Raw genomic sequence first — 12,177 nt, forward strand, 5'->3', positions numbered from 1 at the left:
CCAGATTCTGAACCCCAGCTCAGCAGTACAAGGCAAGTGTAAAGCTACACTGGAGGGACAGCTGGGGACTTAACCAACAGAGGTAGTGCACAGGGGATGGAAGGGCTAGGAAGGGACCATGCCAGAGGTGGAGGTAGACAGGTGCAGATTGCTCTTTCTGATCCAGGGCTGGTGCAGTGCTTACTGTGAGGCCACTGGAACCTTAAAGCAGCCCTACGGCTGTTTTGGCTTCCAACAGGCTCAAGATCAAGGGAGTAAAAAGGTGGGTTAGAGCCATGCTTTTCCCACAACACTTTTGTGTAAACAGCTGATAATCTGGCCGTGGTGGTTTTTTTTTTTTTTTTTTTTTTTTAACTACTGTATCATATGGAAGTCCTAAGAATGCAGTTTTAAAATGATGTTTGTGATTAAACTATTAAGTATTGTAGTGCTGGAAGGTTGATGTTAAAATTGTGCATTACAGTGTGATCTTCAGTTCTTTCATGTGTGCATTTAGGGTGACAGTATTGTTGAATTGAAAGTGAGTGTGCTAGAAGGGGTTGGTATAATGGAGTGACGCAATGGAAGTGAGCTAATACTTGAAGGACTAGCATTTTGTTAGGCGTGAATGTTGCCTTTTTGTGTTTATGCAGTTGTGAAGCAATACCCTTGAGAAAATGACAGAGTGTAAGTGTTGTAATAACAGTTTTGAATGTTGAGTTTTGCCAGAGTCATCTTTGAAACCCCCAACTCAATTTGTTGAATTAAAGAATATCTTTAAGGAGTTTGATTCCAAGGCCAATTACAGTTTTCATAGAGAGATGTCTGGGCTGATCCATGGCATTGCCAGAGGTGTTGCGGATCACATCTCTTGTGGTCTCAGATGAAGAACTTAGTTTACTTTTCAGCCTTGAAGGCTGTAATGAAGCTTATTTTGATCATCATGCACAAAAAACTCAAATGCTAAAGTCATGAGTTTTAAACAAAAAAAAGCAAATCAAAACTTCAGATCTTTGAATCCAGGATTCTTGTGAGTAAATCTAGGGTGTGACAAATTCATCCCTTAGTTATAAAACATCAAATGATTTAAAACCAAAGATTTGAAAGATTAAAAAACTCAGCCCAGTGATAAGAATAGGAAAGTATTGTTAGAAAAGTAGTTCTAATCACAAGGCCACATTTTTGAAGGTGCTGGATGTGGGGACTGGAAAGGTCTTCTCATCTGCTATATCTTGGGATTTTTCGTGATTTTTAATATGACTATGCTGTATTTATGCTTTTATGTATTTGTTTAATTTTTAGTATATCAAGTATATAGCCAAATCATTGTCTGACCAACTGTAATCCTACCTGCTCATTCTGCTTTCTTTTGGCATAATAATAATTTTTAATAAAATGGTATGGTGTTTGTTTCTGTAGACATCCTATGCTCAGCTTCTAGCAGCAACATGCCTTTCCAAACTTGTAAGCAGAACAACTCCTTTACCCATCGAACAAAGGATTGACATCAGTAAGTAACTTGCATTATTTCTATTAAAATAACAGCAAAAAATTGCATCTATATATTCTAAACATTCATATCACCATAGTACCGATTCCGCGAACGTTCTATTTTGCCCTGCTGCTGTCCATTGATGTGTAACTATTTTTTTAAAGTACAGTGTTAGTCACAGAATGACTCTAAACCGGACACTGTCAGGTTCTGTATTTATTCTCTTCTGTTAACTTCCAAATCAAATTTTCTCACTTTCAAAGCCCAAAATAGCTGGATTTTCTAGTTGCAAGAGCTGTAAGCTCCTGCTGGGAGCTGGAAATCAAGTTAAGTCATTTCTGTGCTTTATTGGACAAAAGGGAGAGAACCTGGACACCTGGGTGTAAAGAGAGAGAGCACAATGTCCTCTCTGGCTGTCCCTTACCCTGACATGATGGAACTCATTTCTTGCTCTTGCCAGCTCCTTATTTAATGAACTCGCTGATTGTGGATGCAAACATACATTGCACCCTATCAGGAGTGTAGCAGTGGCTGTGTTCCCCTGCATATAGGAGAATTTTAGGAAGCACCCAGTTTCCCATCTCTAAAGTGAATATAATAGTAGTTGCCATTCTTACCTATCTCACAAGGTGTAGTGAAGGTTTGGAAACATGAGAATTCCCAGGTATTATTAGTACACCCACAAATCTCTTACATTAACGTTACTCCATTTTTTTCCCTTCCGATTAGCTCTTGGCAGTTCCGATAAGCAAGTCAGGGCAGAGTTCACTTCCAGACTTAGGACCCTGCACAAACGTACACATGTGTTTGATTTTAAGGGTGTGACATTAACTTCATTGGGGCTACTAATTAAGCAAATGTGTAAATCTTAGCAGGACTGAGCTTTGAATAATTAATCATTTTGCATGAGAAACATCTAATATAGATTGGAATTTTCAGTACCATCAAATGTTGTTTAGACCAGGGATGAGGAGAACACAGAAATATTTTAGAATGTTTCAAACAAGTTTAAGGTATTTTGCAAGAGGTCTTAATCTTGTAGAAAAATGTCTCATCAGAGAGGCCTAGGATTGAATGTACATAAAGGAAAGCCCTCCAGAGTAGTATTGAGGCCCCCTACTGAGGAAATATATGGAAGTCTGCACTGCTTTGGCTAGTGTTGTACCTGTTCTGTGGAAAGAGGATTGAATCTACGGGGTTGTGAATCCACCTTTCTTGATGACTAAATTCAGCCTACATGTTGTTTTTCTCCTCAGGAACAAATGAACTTTTGTATATGATAAATCATCCTGCAAGTGTATAAAACAGAAATGTCCTTCCCTTCCACTCCCCAGGAAACTGTTCTCTTATTTGAGGGAAGCATAGGTGGAAAGTTTTCTGACCTAGGAAATATGCCTAGACAGAACTGAAAGCAGCCTGTACAGGCGCATGCCTGAGAACACTGTTGTTAATTTCTTGTGTTTCATAAACCAGGTCTGAAGGCTGCTGTTGCATTTGAGGCAGAGTAATTGATGCCCAGTAGGTGGGACAGAATGAATGATTAAATTGGTTAACCAGTCAGCATCCTTGGTATTCACAAACTATTGTCAAATGTATGTTAGAATGATGATTACATATATACTTTGATGCAAATAGCTCCAATGTAGTTAATATTTTCCATGACTTAATTTTTTGAAATTAGTGTCTTTTATACTAAGCATAAAAAAACCTGATTACATCACATGACCTAGATTCCCACATTTCTGTTATAATGGCTCAATTGTGTTTTTAAAAAGAATTGTGATGTTGACTAAGCATGTTTCTTTACAGGGAATTATATTCTGAACTACGTAGCCTCTCAACCCAAACTGGCTCCTTTTGTCATCCAGGCTCTTGTTCAGGTGATTGCTAAGATTACAAAATTAGGATGGTTCGAGGTTCAAAAAGATCAGCTCATCTTCAGAGACATTATTGCTGATGTTAAAAAATTTTTACAGGTAAGAAAAATTATCCAATCATGCCGCTACTTAAAATTACATAGTCTTGCATTAAGTTCAGCTCTCTTCTCACTTAATGAATTGCTTTCTGAGTGACCCAAAGGGTATTTATACACAGATTAGAAAGGCAGGGATCAGTGCTAAAAAAAATTGCTTAGGTTGAAGGACCAGAGCAGGCCTGCTACAGGTTTAAGGTTTAGTTTTTAGCAAATTGCCAGGGCTAGAAATAAATGCTTTATTTCAATCCCCATTTTTTCCAAAGGTATAAAACACTTGTTTCTCACCTTGGCAGATTGAGTTAGCAGACTTTAAAGTCATGCCATTCTGATTACCATCTTTATTTTTCGCACTTGAATTCTAATAGGGTTTTAGCAGCTATTATCTAAAAAACATGAAGACATGAGTACTGTACTATCTGTAAGGTGGGAATATCATCCTTCAAATGGAATAAAGCATTAACTCTGTGGTGATTATTGCAATATCGGCTGCTGCAATTGTGCAAATAGTGTTCAGTTGTATGACCAGTACAAAAATTTTTCAGGACCAGTACACTTTCTAAATACTGGTCCTGGATAATGGATCAAAAAGAAAAAAGTTTATATATTTCATCCAGTGGATGCCATTAAAATCTTTGTGATAACATGTCTGTCATACTCATGTTGCTTATTAATGGGAATATGGAGAGATACCACCCTAACTGTAACTACTTACAAAGGCATGTGTAAAGATTTTTACTGTACTGCACAGATTATCTGTTATTTTGAACACACACAAAGTGTTTTTGATAATGACATAGTCAGCATTCCTCCTTTCTTGTGGTCACATTACATTTTTTTTCCTGCATGACCCAAAAAAGCAGAGCTGATTGCTTAAAAAAAAGAGGAGTGAGTTAGAATGTGTATTCTGTCTCAGTGGGGGTGGAGTCACAATTTGTAAAGGGTCTGCCACTTAGGCAATGGAAATGGGTAGGTGACTCACTGTTGTGGGGTTGGTGTTGTGGGCTTTCCTTGTCTTGTGACTTGGGTTTAAACAGACTAGTCCAGTGGTTCCCAAACTTGTTCCGCCTCTTGTGCAGGGGAAGCCTCTGATGGGCCGGGCTGGTTTGTTTACCTGCCGCGTCCGCAGGTTCAGCCGATCGCGGCTCCCAGTGGCCCCGGTTTGCTGCTTCAGGCTAATGGGATCTGCTGGAAGCGGCATGGGCCGAGGGACGGACTGGCTGCGGAACAAGCTGTGGAACAAGTTTGGGAACCACTTGATTAGGTCATAATAAGGGAGGGTCACTCACCTTCCCCTCCAGCATTTGGGGCCTTGGCTTGGTTGCTCCTAGCACAAGGCATCTGATTGGACCCAGTATGTCCTAGGGCAGTTAGGGTAGCTAGGGCCAAGCAGGAACCAGCATGAAAACCTGCCAGGTGAAACTTGCATGGTGCTCAGGGAAAGGTGAAACCCCCCACTCTGCTACATGAGCAAATTTTTTCCTGACTCTGAAAAACAATGATCTGCAAAGGTTGCCTGGCAGACATTGCCAGAAGCAGTAGCAAATGATTCAGGGTGTATGTGGGTTGTTGTGATGCCCTAAATGGGAGTCCTTATGAGCAGTCCAGAGGAACCTGCAGGAGGATTACAAATGTCATTGCCTCTGATCTCAGAGACTTAGATGGAGCTTTGAAAATAAGGAGACTAAAGACAGGTAATACTTTGTATTGGTTGGGTGGTGTATTGGAACATTGCACCCTCAAGGATGAGCTTGACTTTTTACATTGAAGGAAGGGTAGGTGGGGAATTTAGCTGGAAGGGATTGCAATGCACATATAGCTGAGTAAGGGCTCAACTGTTTTGGTTAATTCCGTCGAAGGTTTGAAGTTAAACAGTTCAATAAGATTGTGGCCAGCGATCTTTAAACCAAAGGTGGTGTGGAGAGTTTTATTGGTGCTGCTTGGTCAGTGGCACAGATATATTCTTGTGTTTTTTCTGCTGGTCTCTAAACACATCCATAATCCCTAGATTAGGAATAACATTAAAACAGAGTGTAAGAAAATTAGTATCAAAATGCATACATGAAATGGGGCAGAGGGGTTATTTTCTTTTCAGAATTTATTTCAGTGAAATATCTGTAGTGGATTTGTCTAGATATTTCTACATTAATTTCCTTAAGGGATGGTAGTATGTATTGTTGGTCCAGGACACTGTTTGTGGTGGTGTTCCTGGCTACTAAGCAAGGAAAATAATGAGTGTAACAGTTTCAGTCGTGTTCTCTGCCATTGAGTGTCAGATTTATGCTTCATTTGTTTCTCTTTTTCAAAATAATTTGATTATAATATGCAAATAGAACGTTCTGAGCTAAATTTGGAATGACAGTAAAACATGGACTGTAATATTTATTAAAAACAAACTCTTGTAGTATACTGTAGCTTTTTTGCAGTTATTTTTATAAATGTAATTGAATTTTACATTTATTATTAAAATGATTGCAGTGTGACTCTGCATTGGTAGCTCACTAATAATGGAGGCTTAAATACAAAACTTTGCTACTTAAGAGATTTCTTTCATTAAATTAAAAATTCCTGTAAAAGAGAAAATAAAGCTATAAATCTACTAGTGAACTGAATTTACTATTGAAATGGGAAAAAACCTAAGCAATAATAGTATATGTTGATAATTAATGAATAGCAGTCTTAGCTATGTGCACTTTAGTAATCGTATGTGAATTTGATCCAGTTTGAATTAGAATGTAATTTACTGTGCAGAGAAGGCGATTAGGAGTCAGGACTCCTGTGTTCTATTCTCAGGTCTTCCACTAACTCTCTCTACCACCTTGGGCAAGTCTATGCTTTAGTTTTTCTCATCTGTAAAATGTGATTAGTATCAAATTTGCTCACAAGGGGTAGGGTGACCAGAAGTACCGATTTTATAGGGACAGTACCGATATTTGGGGCTTTGTCTTATATAGAGTCCTATTACTCCCCACCCCTTGTCCCAATTTTTCACACTTGGTGTCTGGTCACCCTACTGAGGGGGCTTGTGTGATGTAATGAATATTTGCAACCTGCTTTGAAGTTCTGATATGAAAGACATTAAGGTGTTTAAGATACTGTTCAAGATCTGTTTAAATAAGTACACTTAGTAATCTGTTCCGTGACTGTGGAACACTTTTACTTTTTCTGTTTGTAGTGTCCATTTTCTTAATTCAAACAAAAAGCAAAACCAAACCTGTAGAGTGCCACTTGACCAATATCAAGAGTGCCACATGAGCAATGCAAGTTTAAACAGACAAAATTACAACAGTGACCCTGAAAGAGCCTTGCTTCTGTGCACTTCCGATACCCACTTTCCAAAAGAGGCTCTTCCTACTCTGGTCCCATCAGGAAAAGCCTGAACATATATGTGGGCCTTGCAGTGTGCTGAGAAGATTGACAAAACTGGGGTCTGTCAGGCAAAAGGGAAGGAAATTAATTCCACAGTCAAGGACCCTCTTCTGAGAAAACGCTGTCACCATACCCTAGATGTATAAATCTTGGGACTATCAGCTTGGATAATCCAGTTGATCACAAGTGCCAGGTTGGAACACTGGTGTCAGAGGAGGAAGGACATAAACCATAAATAGCTTTTAGATCAAAACCAAAGCTTTATCTTTTACCCAGAAGCAAACTGGAGGCGGCCAGTGCATTCTGTGGAGCACAGGTGTAATATATATTCCATGGTCCTGATTGTCCACTGCTCTGCGTCTTATATAATCATTCTCACCAGTGCAAAGGTTGTGGTGTTTTTTTTTTTTTTTTGGTTTAAAAACCTCTTACTCCACCATGCTGATTTGGTATCCTTGTACGCATACTGTGCACAGGTATAAATGACCGTACAAGGTGACAGAATCAGATCCCATGTGTAAGCAGTGAAAATCTGCATTAGTTGAAGTTTAAGTGTTCTTCAAGGTTACTAGATTAATCCAGTCTGGAGGTGACAAAGGCAAGAGAAAAGGTCTACACTGCTATCTGGATGTCCAGAAACAGCTGAGCAACTGTTGATTGCAGACTTTGGTTACAGAAGGTGGACATAACCTTCTGAATCAAAGGCAGTAGCCTGTAACACTAATTAGTTTACCATTGATTTTAAATATTTTAAACAAAGTGATTATCTTAATCATGTTTTATTATTCAGTGCCTTGTAATGCGCCAGTGAAGGGAGCTCTATTGTGTTCTTATTCAAGTGCAAAGTAATATTAAATCATTCCTATGAATAATTTGCTAAAGAGATGTTTATTAGTAGTAATTTCACACTATCTTACACTTTTATAGAATGCCTTTCATCTCAAAGCATTCCAAAGAGTTGTTCAATTGTGGGTCACATCCTCAGATATGTTCCTGTGTGGCTCCCATTGAACAGCACTTAATGTATAAAGGAATCACTTCACTGCTAAGATGCAGACACCTGCAGGATGGGGTATATCAGTCAGACCAAAACCAGCATGATGCTTTTCAGTGTAATGGGAAATGTTTGACCAGATCTCCGTGCAAATCTGTACTCTTCTTAAAAGTGCCATCTGATCTTTAATCCACCAAGGACACATTTTTTTAAACTCTCATCTAAACTATGTGGGACTTATTATAGCTACCTTAGAAGGATAAAGGATTGAATTAACCTTAGAGAAGTGTTTAATAGTGGTGTTCCTCTAATGTAGGTATTCAGAATATATATTTCTAAACTGAAGATATATAATATAATAATATCCTTAAGTTTTAATGTTTTATGGTGCGATTTTGAAAGCCACCTTGGGGATTTGGACTTGCAATTCATACTAGTTTAATGAGATTTGGGCATCTAAATCTTGTAGACAACTGTAAAAATCTCAGCCTAAAAATTTAGGTTCACCCAACCTGTTTCTGCTAATATTAGAAATGACAAGTGTTACATTTTAGATGTATAGATTAGGAAATGTATCTGTTTTGTTCTGTAGGCAACTGTGGACCATTATATCATAGGAGTGATGATCCTTTCAGAACTGACTCAGGAAATGAACCTAGTAAGTATGTATAGTTATTTTCCCTTTTGTACGAGATCATAGAATCATAGGGTTGGAAGGGACCTCAGGAGGTCATCTAGTCTAACCCCCTGCTCAAAGCTGGACCAATCCCCAGATTTTTACCCCAGTTCCCCAAATGGCCCCCTCAAGGATTGAACTCACAACCCTGGGTTTAGCAGGCCAATGCTCAAACCACTGAACTATCCCTCCCTTCCAACCACTGAGCTATCCCTCCCTTGAATGTAACGCTGCTAAAGCAGTGTGTCAGAGTCTTCCTGCACACTATAGAAGTGGTATTAAAAAACAGGACTTAGACATGGAGGATTCTTTTGTTTTAAAACCCCAGATGTTTAGGGGACCAGGACTTCTCAATGGGTGGATGTGATCTAAAAGTAGGTTGCCCATCAGCTGCAGGGTGGGAAAGGGGAAAACATTGCCAAAAATATATATAGCAGCAAAGGCACAGCAACACAGGCTTCAGCTGTACAAGCCCACTCAGAACCTTGGGTACATATGTTGCTAGCCCATATCATACACGCTGCCATGTCTTTACTGTTTTTTAGCTGTGCAAACTAGATTAAAGTTAGCATAGGTATGCCTACCTGGGCTGCAATCACCCCTCCAATTGCAGTGTGGACATACTCTTTATCTCATTACCAATCTCAGCAGCTTGCTCTTTGTGTTTTTGTACATAAAGTTCAAAGAAGTATTATCCTGGAGAGTGAAATTTGATTCTGGTGTTCCTGGTTTGGGATGGAGAGTAGGGATCAAGCTAGAAATGGAGTGTATTGATTAGAGAAAAGGAAAAACACCAAAATTAAAGCAAAGGAAAAATGATTTGGCGACCTGACTTGATACAACACTAAAACAGGAGCAGTCAAAGTGCAGACCAGCTCTCCCTCTCTTACAGAACTCCATAGTGCAGGAGCAATTTCACATTAGCGCCATAGGTGATGTTTTGCAGAGCAGCTGCTGAATATCTCATCACTTGCTTCCACTTGTTCTTGGTGTTGCTATAGACCTAGTAGGCCAGCATCATGGGCAGGGCATAGGACAAACCAGAAATAATAGGTAATATAGGAAAAAATAGAATAACAACAACAATGAATAGGAATGCACAGAGTCAGTGGGTACTGGTATTGGTAAGAGAAACCAGGAGGTCTGGACTTCGTACCTGAACATAGTCTTCATCTGTTGTGACTAATGACTCGTGCCAGAAATGCCCCTTCACTAGTCTTAAGGAAGAAAAAAGACTTGTTTATTCTTGTGGCCTTATATTTTTTAGGTTGATTATTCAAGACCTTCAGCGAAACATCGTAAAATAGCTACCTCATTCCGTGACACGTCTTTAAAGGATATTTTGATGCTGGCATGCTCTCTTCTAAAGGAGGTAAGACTGTTTTATAACTGAAGCTAGTATTAAAATGCCTTAAAAGTGAGGCTCTTATGTTTTTACTGCTTTAAATTTATGGTAGGTATTACTCTGAGAGGACAAGGTCAGTCTGTACCTAGGTGGATGTTTGCTTACATCAAATTAGAACAGGCACGAGCAACCGATAAAATTGTTGAATTTTTGAGAGCCTGTCCAGTTTGTCTATTTGTTTCTTCAGTTATGTTCTGTCTCCCAGAGTAGACAGCACGTATCCTGAGATTTTCTTCTTGTTTCCTATATTGTTTCCCTAGTTTAGTTTTATTTTAGCTTAGTTAGGCCTTTTACCTCAGTGTTCCTGAAAAAGGATGATAAATCCTCTTGATGTGGCAGAGTAGCCTGGTCTGACAAAGGGGTTTCTGCCTCTTTTGCTAGCCCTGTGAGCCTCTGTGTGGCACTCTGAGGTAGTTCAGACCCCAGCCTCTCCACAGGCTTGACAGCAGGTACTGAGGAACAGCCTTGAGTAGCCTAAGTCTCTCAGGCCCATGTAGGTTTAAGGGACTCCAAAACTGGGCTTTGCGCTTTGAGTCTTGTCTTCCCTGCTGATCAAGGCCTTCGTTGTGCTTAGGAAGCTGCTGAGCTCTGCTTCTCTTAAGACCAAGCAACTGCTTGAATTTGAGAGTAGTCTATTTTTAAAAACAACACTTGCTTCCCACTCCCTCAGTGCTTTCTTTGGGAGCTGCTGGTTGTTCAGCGCTTGAGAAAATCAAATTATTTATTTAGGTGCTGAAATTTGGACCTAGAAGCCTAACTTTTGGCACACATTTTTTAAATTCTTGGCCACAGCCATTGGGACGTGGATGATGTTTGCAATGTCTGGGGCTAAAGTTATAATCTTTGGACTGGTGAATATGCTGCCCATGTACATTCAAGGTTTTAAATCAGTGATGGAAATATGCATTCATGGAGAAATCCTGTACTGTCTACAAGAAAGATTAGATACATTCAGAGATATCTAGAACCCCTTTACAGAGGCTACAAACCTGTTGCAGATAGTACAGTGCTATATTAGGGTTCTCTCACACACATGCCACACCACACATTCTCTAGCCTAATTGCCTTCAAGCTCAACTGGACTAAAGTTAAACTGATACTCCCAAACACTGAAAAGTGTGAACATGTTCAGCCCAGTCACCCTTCCAGGTAGTAGTTAATATGTAATAATTAAAACATCTGTATAATGCCAGCTTCTCTTCAGGAAAGTATAGCATTTACTAACTTATTTAATTGTGCACTAAACTAACATTTATCAAACCACTGGTGTAATTTCTACCCATAAAATGTAAGCACTCACATAAAAGTTGTATAAAAGCTTAGCAGAGTAACAAGTGTAATTGGAAAATAAAAATAAAATAGAGCAAGCTGTTGGTTTCCAAGTTGGTTCTTTATGGCTCGTGCATCGTCACCAGTGATGAAGATTCAACAATTACAACTCAATTCTGCTGATGGCACAAAATAGATTCCAGCTCCCTCTCCCAGAGTCAAAACCTTTGGTCACTAAATCAACAGATCTGAATCTGAATATAAACAGGGAGATGCACTGAGTAAGAAGAGGCTGCATTTTGATTGCTGTTTTGGCCAGAAAAGTAACTCTTTAAGGGAAACAATTTTCCAACCTCCAAAGAACAACTTTAGTGACTAATATGTTTGAAGCTCGAAACTCATTGCCTTTATACACTATATGTTTATAGTCGTAGTCAGTTGTTTAATTTGTGGTTGTGATGGCTTTCTTTGTAATTATATATTATGGTAATTGCTGTAGTTAGAGAAGGGCCTGTGTAAAACTGTCATCTTACTCAGAATGTATGCTCTTTGTAAGCCTCCTAATCCCATCAGCATACTTCACTGACAAAAGTAAGTGTTTACTCTTGGCTCTGTAGTGCTAGCAATAGTGAGTTGTATTGTATTCTGGTCTTATATATCACCAAACTGTTAGCTAAATTCAGATTGTAGGCTTTGTAGTACTGATGCTGTTGAAGAACAAGAAGAACCCATTCTGGAGGAGGAGGAGTTTCTGGAGCTTTTGAGTTGTAAAGTGAAAACATATTTGCTCTGGAGCAAATGAGGGAGAATGAGTATGGAACCCCAAATGTAAAATTTAGATACAGTCTTCTAAGTTTAACCACATTTTAAAGATTAGGTCTGTATCTTGGAGATGCACAGTTTATATACCAATACTGTAGGAAAATGTATCCCTTTACTTGCCTTTTTTTAGAAAGATGAGAACTGAGTCTTAGGCCTGGTCCACACTAGGACTTTAATTCGAATTTAGCAGCATTAATTC

General features: G+C 39.1%; 1 protein-coding gene across 4 annotated transcripts in view; it reads left to right on the forward strand.

The window, feature by feature from the left end:
- The window catches only part of RANBP17 (RAN binding protein 17), a 265,755-nt gene that overhangs the window by 17,064 nt on the left and 236,514 nt on the right, over positions 1–12,177 (forward strand). For all 4 annotated transcript variants that reach the window (XM_039484081.1, XM_039484083.1, XM_039484082.1 and 1 more), the window contains exons 3-6: positions 1,399–1,489; positions 3,281–3,447; positions 8,399–8,464; positions 9,750–9,854. In XM_039484081.1, the coding sequence (XP_039340015.1) occupies positions 1,399–1,489; positions 3,281–3,447; positions 8,399–8,464; positions 9,750–9,854 (429 nt within the window). The remainder of the gene's footprint in view (positions 1–1,398; positions 1,490–3,280; positions 3,448–8,398; positions 8,465–9,749; positions 9,855–12,177) is intronic.

This window comes from Mauremys reevesii, linkage group 8, assembly GCF_016161935.1.
Source record: "Mauremys reevesii isolate NIE-2019 linkage group 8, ASM1616193v1, whole genome shotgun sequence".
In the NCBI taxonomy this organism is placed as follows: domain Eukaryota; kingdom Metazoa; phylum Chordata; order Testudines; family Geoemydidae; genus Mauremys; species Mauremys reevesii.